This window comes from Sorex araneus, chromosome X (assembly GCF_027595985.1).
Source record: "Sorex araneus isolate mSorAra2 chromosome X, mSorAra2.pri, whole genome shotgun sequence".
In the NCBI taxonomy this organism is placed as follows: domain Eukaryota; kingdom Metazoa; phylum Chordata; class Mammalia; order Eulipotyphla; family Soricidae; genus Sorex; species Sorex araneus.
In genome coordinates, this window is record NC_073313.1 from 169,979,882 (window position 1) to 170,001,074 (window position 21,193).

The 21,193-nt window shown below is 38.8% G+C and overlaps 1 protein-coding gene across 1 annotated transcript in view; it reads right to left on the minus strand.

Moving 5' to 3' along the window:
- The window catches only part of THSD7B (thrombospondin type 1 domain containing 7B), a 1,129,969-nt gene that overhangs the window by 331,463 nt on the left and 777,313 nt on the right, over positions 1-21,193 (minus strand). Inside the window, exon 13 of the mRNA XM_055123230.1 lies at positions 13,269-13,463. Coding sequence (XP_054979205.1) covers positions 13,269-13,463 — 195 coding nt within the window. The remainder of the gene's footprint in view (positions 1-13,268; positions 13,464-21,193) is intronic.

The following is a 21,193-nucleotide window of genomic DNA, read 5'->3' on the forward strand; positions in this document are numbered from 1 at the left end:
ATAAACTAGCCAGCCCCAACTCTTTTGTCTTCTTCCAATAAAATCATATATAGGAGCATAAAAAAAATGATTTCATGTTGAAGAATGGCACAGATTACATAATTTTTACAGTGGCTCAAGAGGTATAAAATTAAATAATTTTTCACTTAAAATGTATTAGTTTGTTTCAATTTTCCTTGAAAGTAATTGTTGCTGAGGAAACAAAAAGTGTAAATATTAGTTTTTTTGTTTTTATTTGCTTTTTGGGGTCACACCTGGTGATGCACAGGGGTTACTCCTGGTTCTGCATTCAGGAATTATCCCTAGTGGTTTTCAGGGGACTATATGGGATGCTGGGAATTGAACCCGGGTCAGGCGCATGCAAGGCAACATGCCCTACCTGCTGTGCTATTGCTCCAGCCCCAAATATTAATTTTTATTCCCAAATAAAAATCAAAAATGAGAAACAGAACAATATTCTGAAATATCTCTAATACTCTAGAGTGAGGCTTGATTTAACTTGTTGTATAGTTGAAAGAGTAGAATTTAATTATGTCCTTTCTATCAGGCAGCTCCCAAATGCTGACAGGAATAATAAATTTAAATAGCCCAAAACAATTTGAGCACTTATTTTATCTGAGGAGAAGCAATGTCTTTCACTTTGCGAAGCAAATAAACAACCCCCTTCCAAGTCTTTATTGGTTTTGTTAGGGGGGCTACACCTGACTGTATGCAGACACTACTCTTAGCTCAGTGCTTGAAAGAGATGATCTTTGGTATTCAGGGGGCTATGCACATCACACCCTGCCTATCACAGGCAAAATATGTGTTCCAATTCTTTAACATGCCTCTCTGGCCTCTGCAAAAAAATTCAACTTGAGTACTCTAAACTGTGACTTTATCTTTACCAATGACTTGATGGTCCTTTTAGCCATATCCCAACTGTCACTGATGACTATCAAAAATCACTTTTCATAGCTATGAGTAGTCCATAATCTTGCTAAAAGGATTTCAAGTCAGCTTGGTTGACAGTACACTACCTAAAGATAAGAGAAATATTTTCTTGGTCTATTATTCCTGCTTTTTGTCTCATTAGGTAAATCATCATCTAGGGGCTATTTTTAGTCTTTTTAAAAGCTTTAGAAATGCTTGCTTCAGATTCATGCGTGTATTATGTTTTTATTGTCATATGTTTTACACTACAGGTAACAATTGTACAGTTGTTTAAGGAAGAATGAATGTATGGTTTGCCATGAACCTGAAGGCCACACTAAATAAGGATTTCTGCAGCTAAAGTGATCCTGCAGAAATGTCTGTATGTCTATATTCCTCAGACAATATGTAGATTTGCCTTTACCAGTAAGCAATTTACAAAGCATACCTTGTTGTGAGAATTTACACTCTAAGGGAGGTATCAATGGGTAGCATAAGAAGGATATGACCCAAAGTGGTACTTGCTAAATTATCACATTCTACTTTTGTTTTAGTCTCTTTAATTTCTCTTTATTATCGGATGAATTCTAAAATCTAGACTTTGAATCTATTTGTTGTAGTCACTTTATTTTTAAAAAAGTTACTGAGGTACCTGGATTTGTAGTAGTTTAATCATACTTTTCATTAATACATCATTCCACCACAACACCCATCAGCTTTCCTTCCCCAGTGTCCTGAAGATGCCTCCCACCCTCTACCCTATATGTGTAAGCTTACTTCTACAGATAATATCTTCAATTATGATGAATTTGAACATTTATTACTTTACTATATTTATTTTTCCCATATTTGGGATAGCTCCAATTTTCTTTTTAATTATGAAGTTGGACATCTAACTATATGACTGCATAGAGCTAATTTGGAATTCCACAAAATTGTAAAATGATAATTTTTTTCAAAATTTATATTTTTTGCAAGTACACAAACTTTAAAATTATCAAAAAATTTGTGCTAATACACTTTAAGATTTACATAAAAGAATCTTAAAAAATCAAAATTTAGTAACAGTGAGGAGGGTAAAGGAAAATACAAAGAAGTAAAAAAAAATTGTCCTATCCTAAAAACATGAATATTGGCTTTATGTTTGGAAATATTATGTATACTGCTTATTTGTCTGCATTAATAGGAATGCAATAAAATCTCTATGAATGTAAAAATTAAATTACCTGACTAGGTACACACTCTTCATTATAAATGTAATATTAATTTGTTACTGTGAATGTATGCAAACCCCTAACAGGATAGGAGTAAAACAACCTTTCTTTTTTTTTTTTTAATTTTATTTATTTTTAATTAGAGAATCACCGTGAGGGTACAGTTACAGATTTATACACTTTTGTGCTTATACTTCCCTCATACAAAGTTCGGGAACCCATCCCTTCACCAGTGCCCATTCTCCACCACCCGTAAACCCAGCGTCCCTCCCACCCTCCCCAATCCCATCTCCCCCCCACCCCACCCTGCCACTGTGGCAAGGCATTCCCTTCTGTTCTCTCTCTCTAATTAGCTGTTGTGGTTTGCAATAAAGGTGTTGAGTGGCCGCTGTGCTCAGTCTCTAGCCCTCATTCAGCCCGCAACTCCCTTCCCCCACATGGCCTTCGACTACAATGTAGTTGGTGATCGCTTCTCTGAGTTGCCCTTTCCCCGGAACGTGAGGCCAGCCTCGAAGCCATGGAGTCAACCTCCTGGTACTTATTTCTACAGTTCTTGGGTGATAGTCTCCCACTCTGTTATTCTATATACCATAGATGAGTGCAATCTTTCTATGTCTGTCTCTCTCTTCCTGACTCATTTCACTCAGCATGAAACTTTTCATGCCCATCCACTTAACTACAAAATACTTGACCTCCTTTTTTCTAACAGCTGCATAGTATTCCATTGTATAGATGTACCAAAGTTTCCTCAACCAGTCATCCGTTCTGGGGCATTCGGGTTTTTTCCAGATTCTGGCTATTGTAAACAGTGCTGCGATAAACATACATGTGCAGATGTTGTTTCGATTGTACTTTTTTGCCTCTCTGGGATATATTCCCAGCAGTGGTATTGCTGGGTCAAATGGGAATTCAATATCTAATTTTTTGAGAATCGTCCAAATTGTTTTCCAGAAGGGCTGAACCAGTCGGCATTCCCACCAGCAGTGAAGAAAGGTCCCTTTCTCCCCACATCCTCTCCAACAGCGGTTGCTTTTGTTCTTTTGGATGTGTGCTAGTCTCTGTGGTGTGAGGTGGTATCTCATGGTTGTTTTGATCTGCATCTCTCTGATGATTAGTGATGCAGAGCACTTTTTCATGTGCCTTTTGGCCATTCGTATTTCTTCCTTGGTAAAGTTTCTGTTCATTTCTTCGCCCCATTTTTTGATGGGGTTGGATGTTTTCTTCTTGTAGAGTTCAACCAGTGCTTTATATACCATTGATATCAACCCCTTATCTGATGGGTATTGTGTAAATATCCTTTCCCATTCTGTGGATAGTCTTTGGATTCTGGTCAATGTATCTCTTGCGGTGCAGAAGCTTTTTAGTTTAATGTAGTCCCATTTGTTGATCTCTGTTTTTACTAGATTACTTAGTTCCGTGCCACCTTTGAAGATACCTTTATCTTCAATATCGTGGAGGGTTTCGCCGACATTGTCTTCAATGTACCTTATGGTTTGTGGTCTAATGTTGAGGTCTTTAATCCATTTTGATCTGACTTTTGTGCATGGTGTCAGGTCAAGGTCTAAACCCATTTTTTTGCATGTGGTTGTCCAGTTGTGCCAGCAGCATTTGTTAAAGAGGCTTTCCTTGCTCCACTACACATCTCTTGCTCCCTTATCAAAGATTAGATGGTCATACATTTGGGGTTGTGTGTAGGGATATTCCACCCTGTTCCATTGGTCTACGGCTCTGCCTTTGTTCCAGTACCATGCTGTTTTAATTGTTACTGCTTTGTAGTAAAGTTTGAGGTTGGGGATGGTGATGCCTCCCATCATCTTTTTCCCAAGAATTGTTTTAGCTATCCTTGGACGTTTGTTATTCCATATGAATTTTAGGATTGCTTGATCCATTTCTTTGAAGAGTGTCATGGGTATATTTATAGGGATCGCATTGAATCTGTATAATGCTTTAGGGAGTATTGCCATTTTGACAACATTGATTCTCCCTATCCACGAGCAGGGTATATGTTTCCATTTCCTCATGTCCTCTTTGATTTCATGGAGTAGCGTTATGTAGTTTTCTTTGTAAAGGTCTTTTACTTCCTTGGTTAAGCTGATTCCGAGGTACCTGATTTTCTGGGGCACGATTGTGAATGGGATTGCTTTTTTCATGTCCCTTTCCTCTGCCTCATTGTTTGCATATATGAAGGCCATGGATTTTTGGGTATTGATTTTGTAGCCTGCAACTTTACTGTATAAGTCTATTGTTTCTAAGAGTTTCTTAGTAGAGGTTTTAGGCTTCTCTAGATATAGTATCATGTCGTCTGCAAATAGTGAGAGTTTGATTTCTTCCCTTCCTATCTGGATGCCCTTAATCTCTTTTTCTTGTCTAATAGCTATCGCAAGTACTTCCAGTACTATATTGAAGAGGAGTGGTGAGAGTGGGCATCCTTGTCTTGTGCCTGATCTCAGAGGAAAGGCCCTTAGTTTTTCCCCGTTGAGGATAATGCTTGCCGTAGGCTTGTGATAAATGGCTTCGACTATCTTGAGGAAAGTTCCTCCAAACCCCATTTTGGCGAGGGTTTTCATCATGAAAGGATGTTGGATCTTGTCAAATGCTTTCTCTGCATCTATTGATATGATCATATGGTTTTTATCTTTACTTTTGTTGATATGCTGGATTATGTTGATTGATTTCCGAATGTTAAACCATCCTTGCATCCCTGGGATGAATCCCACTTGGTCGTGATGTATAATCTTTTTGATGAGTTGTTGGATCCTATTTGCCAGTATTTTGTTGAGGATCTTCGCATCGGTGTTCATCAGGGAAATTGGTCTGTAATTTTCTTTCTTAGTGATGTCTTTGTTTGCTTTTGGTATTAGGGAGATGTGTGCTTCATAGAAACTGTTTGGGAGATTTCCTGTTTTTTCAATTTCCTGGTAAAGTTTGAGGAAAACAGGCAGCAGGTCTTCTTTAAATGTTTGGAAGAATTCGCCAGTGAAGCCATCTGGGCCTGGGCTTTTGTTTTTGGGGAGGTTTTTGATCACAGCTTCAATTTCCTTAACATTGATGGGTCTATTCAGGTATTCCAAGTCTTCTTTGTTCAGTCTTGGGAGATTGTAAGAATCGAGGAATCCATCCATTTCTTTTAGGTTCTCCTGTTTTGTGGCATATAGACTTTCGAAGTAGTCTCTAATGATCTTTTGAATCTCACTGGTTTCTGTTATGATGTCCCCCTTTTCATTTCTGATTCGATTTATTAGGGTTCTTTCTCTTTCTTTCTTTGTGAGTCTTGCTAGTGGTTTATCAATCTTGTTTATTTTCTCGAAGAACCAGCTCTTTGTTTCATTGATCTTTCGGATTGTCTTTTTGGTTTCCATGTCATTAATTTCTGCTCTAATTTTTATTATTTCTTTCCTTCGATCTGGTTTGGGTTCCCTTTTCTGGTCCTTTTCTAAGGTCTTGAGTCGTGAAGTAAGCTGTCTATGTGGGCCCTTTCTTCCTTCCTGAGGAATGCTTGGAGAGCTATAAATTTTCCCCTTAACACGGCTTTAGCTGCGTCCCCTAGGTTTTGGCAGCTCGTGTCTTCATTCTCATTTGTTTCTAAGTATTTTTTGATTTCTTCCTTGATTTCCTTCCTGACCCACTCATTGTTCAACATTGAATTGTTTAATTTCCAAGTGTTTGACTTGATTCTCCGTGTCATTGAGTGGTTAGCTTCTATCTTCAGCGCATCGTGGTCTGAAAAGATGGTTGATACAATTTCTATTTTTCCGATTCTATTGAGGTATGGTCTGGGGCCCAGTACATGGTCTATTTTAGAAAATGTTCCGTGTGCACTGGAAAAGAATGTGTATTCTTTCTTTTGGGGGTGTAAGGCCCTGTATAGGTCTATTAGGCCTCTCTCTTCAATTTCTTCTTTCAGAGTCAGTGTTTCCTTGTTGAGTTTTGTTCTTGTCGATCTATCTAGAGGCGATAAGGCCATATTGAAGTCTCCGACTACTATTGTGCTGTTAGTGATGTCCTCTTTGAAGTCTGCTAGGAGTTGTTTTAAATATTTAGCTGGTCGCTCATTAGGTGCATATATGTTTAAGAGTGTGATTTCTTCCTGTTGAACATATCCCTTGATAAACAGAAAATGACCTTCGCTGTCCCTTTTAATCTTTTTCAACCTGAAATCTATGTTGTCGGATATTAGGATGGCCACTCCAGCTTTTTTACGGGGGTTGTTTGCTTGCAGGATTGTTTTCCATCCTTTGACTTTGAGTCTATGTTTACTCTGTTTGTTCAGGTGTGTTTCTTGCAGGCAGCAGAATGATGGGTTTAATTTCTGGATCCATTTTGCCACTCTGTGTCTCTTGATGGTTGCATTTAGGCCGTTGACGTTGAGAGAGATTATTGTGATAGGATTTTGTGTCATATTTCTGTGGTATTTGTTGTTTTTATGTGGCTCCACCTTGTCTTACAGTAGCCCCTTGAGACCTTCTTTCAAGTTTGGTTTTGAGTCTATGAAGGACCTGAGCTGTTGTTTATCCGAGAAGTAGTGTATGGTTCCTTCGAGTTTGAGTGAGAGTTTAGCCGGATAAAGTATTCTTGGTGAGGCATTCATTTCGTTGAGTCTGTTCACTATGTCCCACCATTGTCTTCGGGCTCGGAGGGTTTCCTCTGACAGGTCTGCTGTAAATCTGAGGGGTGCTCCTTTGTATGTAATTTCCTTCTTTGACCTTGCTGCTTGCAGAATTGTGTCTCTATCCATAGCATCCGTCATTCTGACTATGATATGCCTTGGAGTCTTTTTATTCGGGTCTCTTTTTGCTGGTACTCTTCGGACTCCTTGTATCTGGATGCCTGCCTTCTCCAGCTCTGGGAATTTCTTAGCAATGATGTCTTTGACTGTGTTTTTTTCATTGGGGTTACTTCCCTGTGGTTCTGGTACTCCAATGATTCTTATGTTGTTTCTCTTGAAGTCATCCCCCAGGGCTCTGATTCGCTCTATAGCCATTTTGAGGTCTTTGGCCATGATTTGTTGTTGTCTATAAGCTTTCTGCAGCTCATCTTCCAGGTCGCTGATTCTTTCTTCAGCTGTAGTCATTCTACTGTTGAGGGCATCTAGTGAGATTTTTATTTCATCTACCGATTCCTTTATTTGTGAGATTTCTGTTCGAAGATTTGAAATTTCTGCTCTCATTTCTTCCTGAATTTTCTTGGTAGACCGTTCCAGCGCTTGATTCATCTCCTCCCTTAGTTTATTGGATGTCTGTTCCATGGTTGCTTGGAGTAGGTCGACTCTCCTCCAGATCTCCTCTCTAAATTGTTTATCTGAGAGGTCATAGATGTGAGTAGCCCCCATTGATGTTTCTGGGATTTTTTCTTCTCCCTCTCTTGGTGGAGGGGATTTTCGCTGCTTCTTCATATTGTTACGGAAGTATAGAGCTGGACCTCTGTAGTTATTTGTTCCTTTTTCCTTCTTGTGGAAAGAAGGTTTTCTGATCGTGCTAAACTTCCCTTATTAACTGAGAGCTTTTATAGTGTCAGACTAAGCTAATGGCTATTTTGTGTGTTAGAGATTGCAAAAGTGAATTTTCAAAAACATACAAGTACTGATTGAGCTGAGGTAACAAAGAATAACTGCGGCCGCGTTAGCGTTGGCCGCTCTGAGAGGAGGCCACGCCCACTTTTAGACCACGCCCACTAACATACAGGACACGCCCCCAGTGTCTTCCTGCGGCTGGAAGGTCTCGGGGAGTCCAGGCTGCGGGAAGCGGGGCGCGGGAGGGCGTGGCCGAGGGTCTGGGAAGGTACCTGAGAGGGCGGGCCGCAGTTAGGGGGCCCGGGGAGGAGCCGGGGCACAGAGGACACGGGCTGGGGCGGCTGGAAGGTCTCGGGGAGTCCAGGCGGCGGGAAGCGGGGCGCGGGAGGGCGTGGCCGAGGGTCCGGGAAGGTACCTGAGAGGGCGGGCCGCAGTTAGGGGGCCCGGGGAGGAGCCGGGGTGCAGAGGACACGGGCTGGGGCGGCTGGAGGGTCTCGGGGAGTCCAGGCGGCGGGAAGCGGGGCGCGGGAGGGCGTGGCCGAGGGTCCGGGAAGGTACCTGAGAGGGCGGGCCGCAGTTCGGGGGCCCGGGGAGGAGCCGGGGCGCAGAGGACACGGGCTGGGGCGGCTGGAAGGTCTCGGGGAGTCCAGGCGGCGGGAAGCGGGGCACGGGAGGGCGTGGCCGAGGGTCCGGGAAGGTACCTGAGAGGGCGGGCCGCAGTTAGGGGGCCCGGGGAGGAGCCGGGGCGCAGAGGACACGGGCTGGGGCGGCTGGAAGAAAACAACCTTTCTTAATCTAGTTACAGGGTAACCATAAGCATCGTGAGTGAATGCCATACTCCAGGCTAAATATTGAGGAATTTATTTTGTCTTTTAAAGAATCTCTTTTACTACTTCTTACAAGACTTTCTTCAAGGCTATGAACTCCTTAAGTTGTTACCTCTCACCCTGAATCACTGTAACTTCCGTTTATATTTGAATGACAATTTAGTTGACAGAGTATTCTTGGTAATATATTCATTTCATGAATTTTTTGTGCTATATCTCTCAATTTTCTTGGAGCTCATAGAATTTCACTTTTATATTTACATCGATGGTGTGTTTTATTTTTTATTTTTTAATTTTTTGAAGAAAAAAATAATTTGTTAATTTTATTTGTGAGTATACTACTCAAACAAATGATGCATTACAACAATAGTATCTTTCTATAGTGGAAACGTATTAAGGCACATTATACTAGAATTATCAAGCAATCTTTGTTGTTGTTTTGTTTTTTTGTTTTTTCAGTCATAATATAAAATTTGATGTAAATTTGCTCGAGTTAAATTTCTGCTTTGTTTTGTGTTTGGACCACACCCAGAGATGCTCAATGCTTATTCCAGGCAATGCCAAGAGGATAGTATGTGGTGCTAGGGATCCAACTGTGTTGACCACATACAAGGAAAATGCCTTACCCTTAGATGATCTCTCAGACTGATGTGTGAGCAATACACAAAAGGCAGTGTGAATCATCAAAAAACATTAAACATACTCCCATTGACCCCCAAACTGAAATTCAACAATGTAGACATGGATTTTAACTTTCTTTTTCTTTTCTTTTTTTTTAATTAATTTATTTTTTAATTAGTGAGTGACAGTGAGGCTACAGTTACAGATTCACATATTTTCCTGCTTCATTTTCCCTCATGCAATGTTTGAGAGCCCATCCCTCCACCAGTGTCCAATCTCCACCACCAATGAACCCAGTATCCCTCCCACCCCCGTAGTCCCATCCCCCCCACGCCACCTCGCCTCTGTGGCAGGGCATTCCAATTTGATCTCTCTTTCCTTTGGGGTGTTGTGGTTTGCAATAGGAGTATTAAGTGGTCATCCTGTTTAGTCTCTAGGCTACTTTCAGCACGCATCTCCCTTCCCGCGAAGGATCTCCAATGACATTTTACTTGGTGTTCCTTCTATATCTGGGATGACTTTCCCCCAGCATGTGAGGCCAGCTTCCAAGCTATGGAGTCAACCTCCTGGCATTATATACTACTATTCTTGGGTATTAGTCTCCTACTCTGTTGTTCTATATGCCACAGATGAGTGCAATCTTTCTATGTCTGTCCCTCTCCTTCTGACTCATTTCACTTAGCATGAAACTTTCCATGTTGATCCACTTATATGCAAAGTTCATGACTTCATCTTTTCTAATAGCTGCATAGTATTCTATTGTATAGATGTACCAGGGTTTCTTTAATCAGTCATCTGTTCTCGGGCATTCGGGTTCTTTCCAGATTCTGTAAACAGTGCTGTGATAAAGATGTAAGTGCAGATGTCATTTCCACTATACTTTTTTGTTTCTCCAGGATATATTCCCAGAAGTGGTATTACTGGATCAAATGGAAGCTCAATTTCTAATTTTTTGAGAATCATCCATATTGTTTTCCAAAGGGGCTGGACCAGTAGGCATTCCCACCAGCAGTGTAGAAGGGTCCCTTTCTCCCCACATCCTCTCCAATAGCGGTTGTTTTTGTTCTTTGGGATGTGTGCCATACTCTGTGGTGTGAAGTGGTATCTCATGGTTGTTTTTATTTGCATCTCCCTGGTGATTAGTGATGCAGAACATTTTTTCATGTGCCTTTTGGCCTTTCGTATCTCTTCCTTGGAAAAATTTCTGTTCATTTCTTTGGTCCATTTTCTGATGGGGTTGGATGTTTTCTTCTTGTAGAGTTTGACCAGTGCTTTATATACCCTTGATACCAACCCATAATCTGATGGGTATTGGGTGAATATCCTTTCCCATTCTGTAGATTGCCTTTGTATTCTGGTCTGTGCCTCTTGATTGGTGCATTTAGCCTGTTAACAATAAGAGAAATTATTGTCAGGGATTTTGTGCCATCTTTCTGTAGGGTTTGTTGTTCTTGTAGGTTTTTTCCTTGTCTTATAGTATCCCTTTTAGTCCTTCCTTTAAGTTTGGTCTTGAGTCTATGAAGTTCCTGAGCTTTTGCTTCTCCGTGAAATGGCGTATGTTTCCTTCAAGTTTAACTGAGAGTTTAGCCAGGTAAAGTATTCTTCGTGAGGCATTCATTTCATTAAGTTTTTTCACTATATCCCACCATTGTCTTCAGGCTTGGAAGGTTTCTTCTGATAGGTCTGCTGTGAATCTAAGGTGTACTCCTTTGTATATGATTTCCTTCTTTGATCTTGCTACTTGCAGTATTGTGTCTCTAGCCACAGCACCCATCATTCTGACTATGATATGCCTTGGGGATGTTTTATTTGGGTCCCTTTTAGCTGGCACCTTTCGGACTCCTTGGATCTGGATGCCTGCATTCTCTTGCTCTGAGAATTTCTTAGCAATGATGTCTTTAATTGTGTTTTTTTTTCCATTGGGAATGGTTCCCTGTGCTTCTGGTACTCCAATGATTCTTATGTTGCTTCTCTTGAGGTCATCCCCTAGGACTCTAATTCGTTCTAGAGCCATTTTGAGTTTTTTTTCCATTATTTGTTGTTGCCTATATGCTTTGTGCAGCTTATCTCCAAGCTCACTGATTCTCTCTTCGGCTGTAGTCATTCTACTATTGAGGGCTCCTACCTAGTTTTTTATTTCATCTTTTAATTGTGTCACTTCTGTTCATAGATTTAACATTTCTGCTCTCATTTCTTCCTTGATTATCTTGGTGGACCATTCCCATGCTGTATCCATATCCTCCCTTAATTTATTGGGTTTTCATTCCATAGTTGCTTTGAGTTTGTCAACTATCTTCGTGATTACGTCTCTGAATTCTTTATTTGAGAGGAGGTTGTATTTCTGGGAAGTTCCTGTTGAGGTTTCTGAGATCCTCTTTTCCATCTCTCCTGGTGTTGGGGATTTTCGCTGTTTCTTCATGTTATTATGGGCTTTACTGTCAGGCGCTCTTCCTTAGCTTGAGAGGGGCCTCAATTGAACGTGGGGCTATGATCTTTTTACAAAGGACCTTATGTGCATCTTGATGTGTTCACTGACAGTTTTTGTGAAATTAGGATAGGATAGGCTAGTTGATTATTAACATATAGTGACTAAGATGACCAGGGTATTCTTCAGAAGAATAGATTATACCAATTTTGGCCAAGCACATGTATGGAATGGAAGAAGTAAATGCGGCCACTCCAGAAGAAGGCCACGCCCCCTTTTGAGATCATGACCCCTGACGTGAGGACATGGCCCTAACAACCTGAGCAAGAGGAGGAGGGGGGAGGGGGTCAGGGCTGCGCTGGTAGGTGACTGAGAGGCCTGAGGCGGGGCTGGGAGAACGGTGGTGGGGGGAAATCGGAGAGCTCCTCTACACAGGGTGTGGTCTCAGAATGGAAATCCCTGTTACCTGGCCAAGAGGGAGGGGTCAGGGCTGTGCAGAGAGCTGACTGAGAGGCGCGAGGCGGGGCTGGGTGCTTCAGAGCCCCAGACCGAGGGTGGGGTGATGGTGTATTTTAAATAGAAGTCAAATTCATTAAATTTTGATGATTTTTAATGTAAACTATTATTAAAAATAAATATTCTAGGATTATTAATATTTTCCATTTACAGTTTGCAAATCAAATTTGCTATGATGAAATATTTAGAAAAATATATTAATCATTCTTTCCTTCTAAAGAAAAAATTTTTTTACAAAAGATGTAACGTTGCTAAAATAATAGCTTCTAAAAGAGTATGTAAGAACATGTAAACAAAATTTCATGCTTGCTCCAAATTTGAACTATACCTGTCATACACATTATTTGTAGTACATATTTTTGTAATAATGTTAGCAATATGACAAGATTTGCATGAAACCTCATGTACATGGGGAGAGCTCTAAACACATTTTATCATTGGGTATTTTATGTACAAAAACACATTGCATCTGCTGTTATGAGTGGGCTACTGTCTTGTGTACAGAAATCCCATTAAATGCTTTCATTAAGTAAGTTCCTTAAAGCTAATTAAATTTAATACATAATCCTGTGAAGTAATGCTTTCAAAGAGGTCTTAAAATCAAGAGAATTAGCACTTGAACCACTCGTGACAACAAATGGCCATCTGTGCTTAATTCTTCAATGTCAATGCCAATTTCATTGTCAGTACAATTAATCAGGAATATTTTCTTTTGCTCTTCATTCCCTGGATTAAGTTTTCTGAATGTATACATACACATACAATGAAGACATGTTCTGGCACATTGATCTAAACAAATAGTAAAACTGCATTAATTGTAGCACTGTAGTACTGTCATTCCATTGTTCATCAATTTGCTCCAGTGGGCACCAGTAATGTCTCCATTGTGACACTTGTTGTTACTGTTTTTTGCATATTGAATATGCCATGAGGAACTTGCCAGACTCTGCTGTGCGGGTGTGATACTCTTGGTAGCTTGCCAGGCTCTCCTAGAGAAACAGAGGAATTGAACTTGGGTCTGCCACGTGCAAGGCAAACACCCTACCCACTGTGCGACTGCATTAATTATTTATACTGTTATAGGGAGAATTAACTGTTTCAGGACCTTTCCTCTACTTCAACTACACAATGGAAGTAGAGGGAAGAAGGAGAGACTTGATCCTAATTTCCTGGCACTTCTGTGTTGCTGAGGAGGTAAGAAGTACATCATTTGTCTGAAGCCTAATGATAGATTCACTTCCTACCTGTTAGCTGTCGTTTTCTACTTCGGGTTGTTTCACAGTTTGTAGAACAGGATGTAAACTTGGACCAAGCAGTGAAGGTACAGTCTTCTTGACATGAGACCATGCATTCTTGCACAACAGGAGGCATGCCTTTTGTCTGCTTGAGGCATTCCATTATTTCTGCTGACTGGTTATCATCAGAGACACACGAGACAACTAAAATTAGAAAAGCATAGATTCTTTATTATTGAATTGAGTCAGGCTTTTGCTGTTTTGACAAAATAAGAGACTGTAGTGGGATTGCTTGGAGCACATAGACTAGAGACTAGAGACCAGCGTGGGACAATGAACTTTGTATGACCTGCACTGGGGGCTTGGGAGAGTCCTGTGCAGAGGGCCTCTTGAAAGAGGGGCCTTGAAGGTAAAACCTACCAGCAAGATAAGCAGGACACATCTTGCACGTACATACTTCTCGTGCTCTAAGTAACCTTGGGAATAATTTGACTTGGTATTTTTAATGAGAACATCTTGAGACAAACACAAATTATGTCTAACCCATGAGAACATCTTTTGACTTGGCTACATGCCTGGGCCAAGGTATGCAAATAATATAAAACTGCTTGCTTGAGAATAAACGGGGCCTTCAGCCTCGATAGCTGCTGGTCAATGCATCATCTCTGAGTCGGTGGTCTTCATGCCGGAGCTGGACTCCGGCAAGAGACTCTTCAGATGTTTTAAGATTTAGTTACCACTGTTACTGGACAAGGTGTTCGACTCAGCTAACCTTATTTTTCTCTAAAACTGAAATGCTTATTGTAATTAGAGGTATTTGAGAACCTAAATGGGTTTATCAATTAAAATTCAGCACTGATAGCAGTAAAAGAGGAAAACAAAACTTCTACTAATTAATTTTCACATGAAGATGTCTCTGGATGAGCTTCAACTAATATGAACTTTATGAGGAGCATAAAACAAGGATGGAAGAATCTGAGAATGCAGTATGAGGACTGAAAGGAACACTTTCAAAGCATGGTAATAACTCTTTTTAGATTTCAGGTTTATTTTGTTGTTGTTGTTGTTGCTTAAGCAGAAATTATGTCAGTGATCTTATTTCTTATGTCAGTAAGTATTTAAGAAGCAATTCCTGCCATACACATTTTTCTTAACAATTCAATATGTTAAAGATGAAATAATTTCCCTAATTATTGGCGAAGCCTGTCAAAACAAATTTTGATTACCAACATATCAATAGCACTTAAATATTTCTTATATTTTTATTTAAATAAAATTTTTCTCATTTAATAACATAGCTAATTATTATGAGGCAAATCATTTATAATTTATTTCCAATTTTTAACTAATATTTATTTTACTTAATTATGAATGTGGCATATGGAACGTATTTGAAGACCATACAGCCACATTTGTGCCGGTGTGACACATCATAAGACACTCCCTATCCATTTTTATAAGTACAATACCACATTTATTGGGGTTCAAATAGTAGTCAACAAATCATTGAGACATATATATAAGCATATATACATATTTTGAGATATATATATATATATATACAAAAGCTCACATCACTCAACCTTTAACAACATGTTACTGATATCCTAGAGAATGTCTTAATGGCTTCTGCCAAAATAGAACAATATTTACACTGTTTCCTATATGGAAACTTTTGTATCATTTTCAGAGGTTTTTTCATAACAGAAAATACAAAATAAATTATTTTGGTTGTGCTTTGGGACAGGGACTGGGGTTTAGGATCTAAAACCCCAATTTGGTGGTGGGAATGTGTAATGGTGGTGGGCTTGGTATTTGCATATTAAATATAATCAAATATTGTGAACTACTTTATAAAATAAAAAATTAAAAATATGAATGTCATCATGCATACTTTTAATTTCAGTTTTTATCCTAATTATTAAATTTCTTAAGAAATACACTTATTTCAACTAACATTTCTCAACTTAGTACTATTGACTTTTGGGATTAGATCATTGTTGTCTGAGTATAAGAATGAATCTTGTTTTCTATAATATTTTTTAAGTCTCCTCAAATGCTACCCATTACACACACACACAAACAGACACACACACACACACACACACACACACTGAACATACTGTCAATTTCTGAAAGCCAAAACTTACTAAAGATGTTCAAAAATACAAATTTTCTAACTGAAAGCTAATCATTTGCTGTCAAAGTGAATACCACTATTGTATGACATTAATTTAAACCTATTGTATCAGGCACTCTAAGGCAGAAAGTCCAGAAACTTTATCTTCATATTTACATGCTCCAGATGGCCCAATTGAGTCAGGCTTTTGCTGTTTTGACAAAATAAGAGACTCTTCAGATGTTTTAAGATTTAGTTACCACTGTTACTGGACAAGGTGTTCGACTCAGCTAACCTTATTTTTAAGGCCCAAGTAAGTTTAACACAGCATCTTTTATATGCTATGCATTTATAACTATTTGATTAGATAAAGTCATCTTAATGATAATTATTTAAAAATCTATCAAGTTAACAAGAATAAGGATAGCAGCCTATGATCAATGTAAAAGCAAATCAAAACAAAACAAACTGAGCTGGAGAGCTAATCTCCAGCACAGCATTTATCCCCTAAGCATGACCAGGAGTGATCCCTGAGCACAGAGATAGGATAAGTCCTGAGCACATCCAAGTAGCACTGTCATCCCCTTGTTCATCAATTTTTTCGAGCAGGCACCAGTAACATCTCCATTGTGAGACTTATTGTTACTGTTTTTGGCATATCAAATATGCCACGGGTATTGGGTATGCAATTGGCATGGGTACTGGCAAGGGATATGGCACGGGTATTGCCAGGCTCTGCCGTGTGGGCAGGATACTCTCGGTAGCATGCCAGACTCTCTAAGAAGGACAAGCACAGCCAGGTAAGGTCCCATATTATAACTGCATATGAACTTTGAAAACATAGGTGAAATATGTGTAGGCCCCCTTTTTTATTGCTTGATCTTCTTACATTTGGAATTCATTATTTTATTCTGAGCAAAACAGAAAATGTTCCCCAGAATCCCAAAACTTTTATTTTAAATTGGCCGACATAAATACTTTCTACTGCCTTAAAATATGGAAATAGCCATGATCACAATTGATGTACACATGGTTCTTCCCATGTACATCTGCTCTGTGGCAGATGGGTATACACTCAATTTCTATTCATTCAAATATACTCAAATAAATTCATTCACTTCAAATAATTTGTTTTGTTTTAATCTACATCCTAAGAACAAAATCTACTCTACAACAAGCCAACATTACGTGCATTTTCTTTACTTTGGTTATTACAGCCATTAATGATGAACATAGCAAAACACTTTATCTTAAGAAGGGTACAAGCAAATGTGATTTGAATTGTAGGTTTAGAAAAGAGATTGCTGAAATTTAGGGTACATTTTTCTTTTTCTTTCCAAGTTACTTTCTGTGAACATGATGTGCTGCCAATATTAAAACATGAATGTATATATATATGCATATATATATATATTTGTTTTGTGGCCACACTTAGTGATACTGGGGGGATTACTCCTGAAAGTTGTTGGGAGGAAGGGAGGATGGAACCATAGGATACTAGGGGAACGTGGTCCCCCTGCATGCAATGCATGAACTAATCCATTGATCTATTCTTCCAGCTGTAAGCATTGCTATTTGGGTCCAGGGAAACAAGAGATAAGGGACCTTGCATGCAAAAACACAGAGCCTGATCTTTGGCTATGAATGGTCCACATAGCACCAACAGATATAGTCTTGGTGGCCTCCAAGTATTGTTAGGCCTAAAAAGCACCATAGTACAAATTCTTTGTATTGTACCATCCACCCCTGGTAAGCTGGGTATCTTTGAGAGTGGCCCAAGGGTTCCTTGAGCAATATATGTGAATTTTTGAGCAATATATATGAAAAGACCGTCCCTAATAAAAAGGTGTGAAAAACCAAAAATAGGTGGCATTTAATATTTAAATTTCCTTGTATGTGCATCTGAGAAATTTTTTCTAATGATCTTTTAAAATATTCCATTTCAATTTATTTTCAATAAGTATTATTTGAAAGTTATAGATTTATGAACACTTTATTGTCACATTAATAATAGCATGAGAAATTAAATAATCACTATAGCATATGATATAGAGAGTCTCTTGCCCCGCACGCCTGGGTGTCTTCCCCGGGGCCCCTTGGAGGGGATGGGCTCCAGCTTCCCTCCCCACCCTGAGCAGAGCTCCCGGTGGCCAAAGACCACCAGAACCTAGCTACAGCCATGCTCAAGGCCCCTCTCCACACATTCGGATGGGCCTCATGCATGAAGGTACCAGCAGAGGAACCCAGGTGTATGTAATCCCATCAACGGCCAACATCCAGAGAGAGACTTAAAAGCAAGCTCCTAGAAGCACACAGCTGCAAAGCGGCTTGTATCTTGTAGCCTACTTCTCCCTCTGGGAGAAACTGGCAAGCTTCTGAGTTTCCTGTCCACATGGGACAGCCTTGCAAGCTTTCCATGGTGTATTCATATGCTAAATCCAATAACAAGCTGAATCTCATTCCCCTGACCCGGAAAGAGCCTCCAATGGGACATCATTGCGAAGGAGAGACTCAAGAGAGACTTCTAAGATCTCAGGGAAAGAATGAATGGAGAGGTTGCTAAGCCCACTTGAGAAATCAATGATTAATGGGATTTTGTGATTCGTGATTCGTGAGCATATGATAGAATTTACAACCACTTATGAAACAGAAAATATATGGAACTTGTATAAGTGGATTATTTGTATCCTTGTTTTGAATTTAAATGTATATAGTTACAAAGTTGTTCATGACTGGTTTTCAGCAAAATATAATCACAGTTTGTAACCGTGTGTCTCATGGTAACTCAATTAAAAAAGTTAAAAAATTAAAAATGTGTATATTAATGTGCACTGTAGCACTGTAGCACTGTCATCCCATTGTTCATAGTTTTGCTCCAGCGGGCACCAGTACTGTCTCCATTGTGAGACTTGTTGTTACTGTTTTTGGCATATAGAATATGCCACAGATAGCTTGCCAGGCTCTGCCATGCAGGTGGGATACTCTCAGTAGCTTGCTGGACTCTCAGAGAGGGAGAGAGGAATCCAAGCCGGGTCGGCTGTGTGCAAGGCAAATGTACTACCCGCTGTATTATCGGTCCAGCCCATATTAATATATATTGTATATAAAATGTATGTTATATGTAACAATCAGAATTCTTAAGTGTCTTAAAATAGAGCTCAGTAAGCAGTATCAGCGATTATATTTCATATTTGCTTATATATATTCAGACAGACTCATAGTTCTCCTAGCCTGCTTACACTCTTGTTCTCCATACTCATTTGTTCTATGGCTATCCCACAATCTAAATGTAAATGTACAGATGGCACTGACTGAAATTTTGCTTGAGCTTACATGTTTACAATCATCATTATTCAACCACTGTAGCAGATATATTCAAAACATTTTCACTGAAAGTGTTAATATAGATAAAATCAGATTATCACTTCCAAATTGATGGAGAAAAGTAATCAGAGACAATGGGGTGTCTAAGGACCACAGACTGATCCAAATCTATAACCTAGAGTTTGACAAGCGTTGCTGTATATTTTCAATGTCTATTAATGATGAATGGCAACCAACACATGGCAGATTATGCAACAACTGTAGGCCAGCATTAGGGTTTTCAGATTTTTTCGAGACTCTAATTTTAACAACTAAGACTTGAATAATTGTCAAATCTACTCTGACCATTAGAACCATTTGAATTCTTGATGAGAGGAGGGGATATAAGAGGAAGAAAATTTTCTTATGTCCTAGGCTCAGAATTTTTAGGTTATGCTCTTCAGCAACATGGTAGTCTAGATATTGACTTCTTATATAGCTTGATATTTATTGCTTACATATTCTACCTTATTTTTCATTAATGAACTTGAAAAATTCATTACACATTCTATCCAATCATTTATTCACTAAGAAAAAATATAAACATATTGTGTGATACATTCATATAAATATATAATCTGGTTTCTGGGAGTTATCAAAGTGAAAATGATAAATAAAGACAATGTAAATTCCATTTTGGAAGTTCCCTAATGGTGATAACCAATGGGGAAAAACTAGAGACAGGAGAAGGTGGTAGTTAGGTTTGAATGAAAATGAAAATACAGGAAAAGTTTTGTGTGTATTTAAATAAATAACAGGAAAGTAATGTTTTTGGTCAGATGTTGCTATTGAGTTGAGTGTTCAGTACTGAGGCATTTGAATTATAACAAGACACAACTAACAGAAAATATCTCTTTAAGTATATAAAGTACTCTACTATACTAATGGGAAAGGTCTTTTCATGAGGAAAAGTTTAAATATTCATTATTGACCTGTCTCAAATATATCTACTTGGTCTGAATTGTTTAAGAATGGTAGTTCAAGAGTAATAGTAATGCAATAGTTATATTTCATTTATGACACTTCAAATATTGTTGTATTTACTGGGAGAAAATTATCCTCCAAAGTAAAACTGATTCAAATAGTCCCAAATGGTCTCATTACTCTATATTATGTGAATTATAGCTACCTTAAATTAACATTAGATAATAATCTCTCAGAGTTTCTGATGGGACAGTGAGTCTTCTTGGTTAAGAGAAGCTGGAGAAGTGTGTGTGTGAGCTAAAATGTTTAGATAGGAATACTAAGACTACAGTTCCTTAGCCAGTGGATGTGGTAGGGTGACCTGAAACCCTGCACAAATATCTAAAGCCAGGGTTCATGTTTCACAGGCATGAACATGCACACAACACAACACATGCAGACAACACAGAGCTGAACTTAATTTTACTTTATCTTTCTCTTAACTACCCTGTAGATCATTCTTGAGTGAGAACCATCAAAATGAGTTACTATTTACTTTCCTCTACTGATTCTATTTGCAATTAAAATGTTTTTATTTAAGTACCCTAATTAAAAATTTGTTGACAGAAGGTTTCACACATATAATATTCCAACTTTAATCCTATTAGCAGTGTCCACACCCATCCACAAATATTACCAGTTTTTATCCCAACTCTGACACATTTTTTTAATTTAATTTTTGTTGTTTTGTTCCCTTGCTTATACAAATGTGGGCTCTAGTGGTATAGGTATAGAGATCTTCCCTCCATAACCCCTTGGAGTCCAAAGCTTCTGACCTTTGCCCCCTTTATGACTACCAGACTACCTCTTGTCTCATCCCTCTTTTCTATTGTAGCAGCACAGAAAAAATGCCTATATGAAATAGAAGTTAGTTAACTTATCAAAGCAAATCAAAGTAAGGGTTTTTATGCATTCTCAGTGTGTCTCTGTTAATTTTTTTAAATTAAAGGTCTTTTATTGTGGGATAATCAAACATAAAAAGGCTAAAATACAAGTTCCCCTACCACATATAAACTGATAGACGTGTGACAAATTTGTTTACTTTTCAGTTATGATATAAAGAGATCAGAGGTTGCTAACCTTGTGACAGGAAATGCTATTATTCTTCCTTAGAAGACTAAATAGACATTCATGTCTATTTCAAATCTATAAATTATCATAACCTTTACCAGGGACAGCAAACTACTATCCCAAAGTTGTTTGTGACCAAAATTCAACCTTAATAGTAGACAAGACATGGTAGGAAGAATTTTTTTCTGTGAGGTTATGGTTTTCAGAATATGAGGGTTGCATTCTAGAAAGGTAGAAGAGCTATATTGCTACCCTGAAATCTTGTACTACTTTACCTCAAGTAATTGTTCAGTTCATATAAAATTCAGTGTTCATGACACCGGTAATGTGGAATATACTAAACAGACATAGAAATAAGATGTCTCTACATGTAGGATCACACATGAGCATAGGGTTTGACCCTCAGTCCCTGAGCATC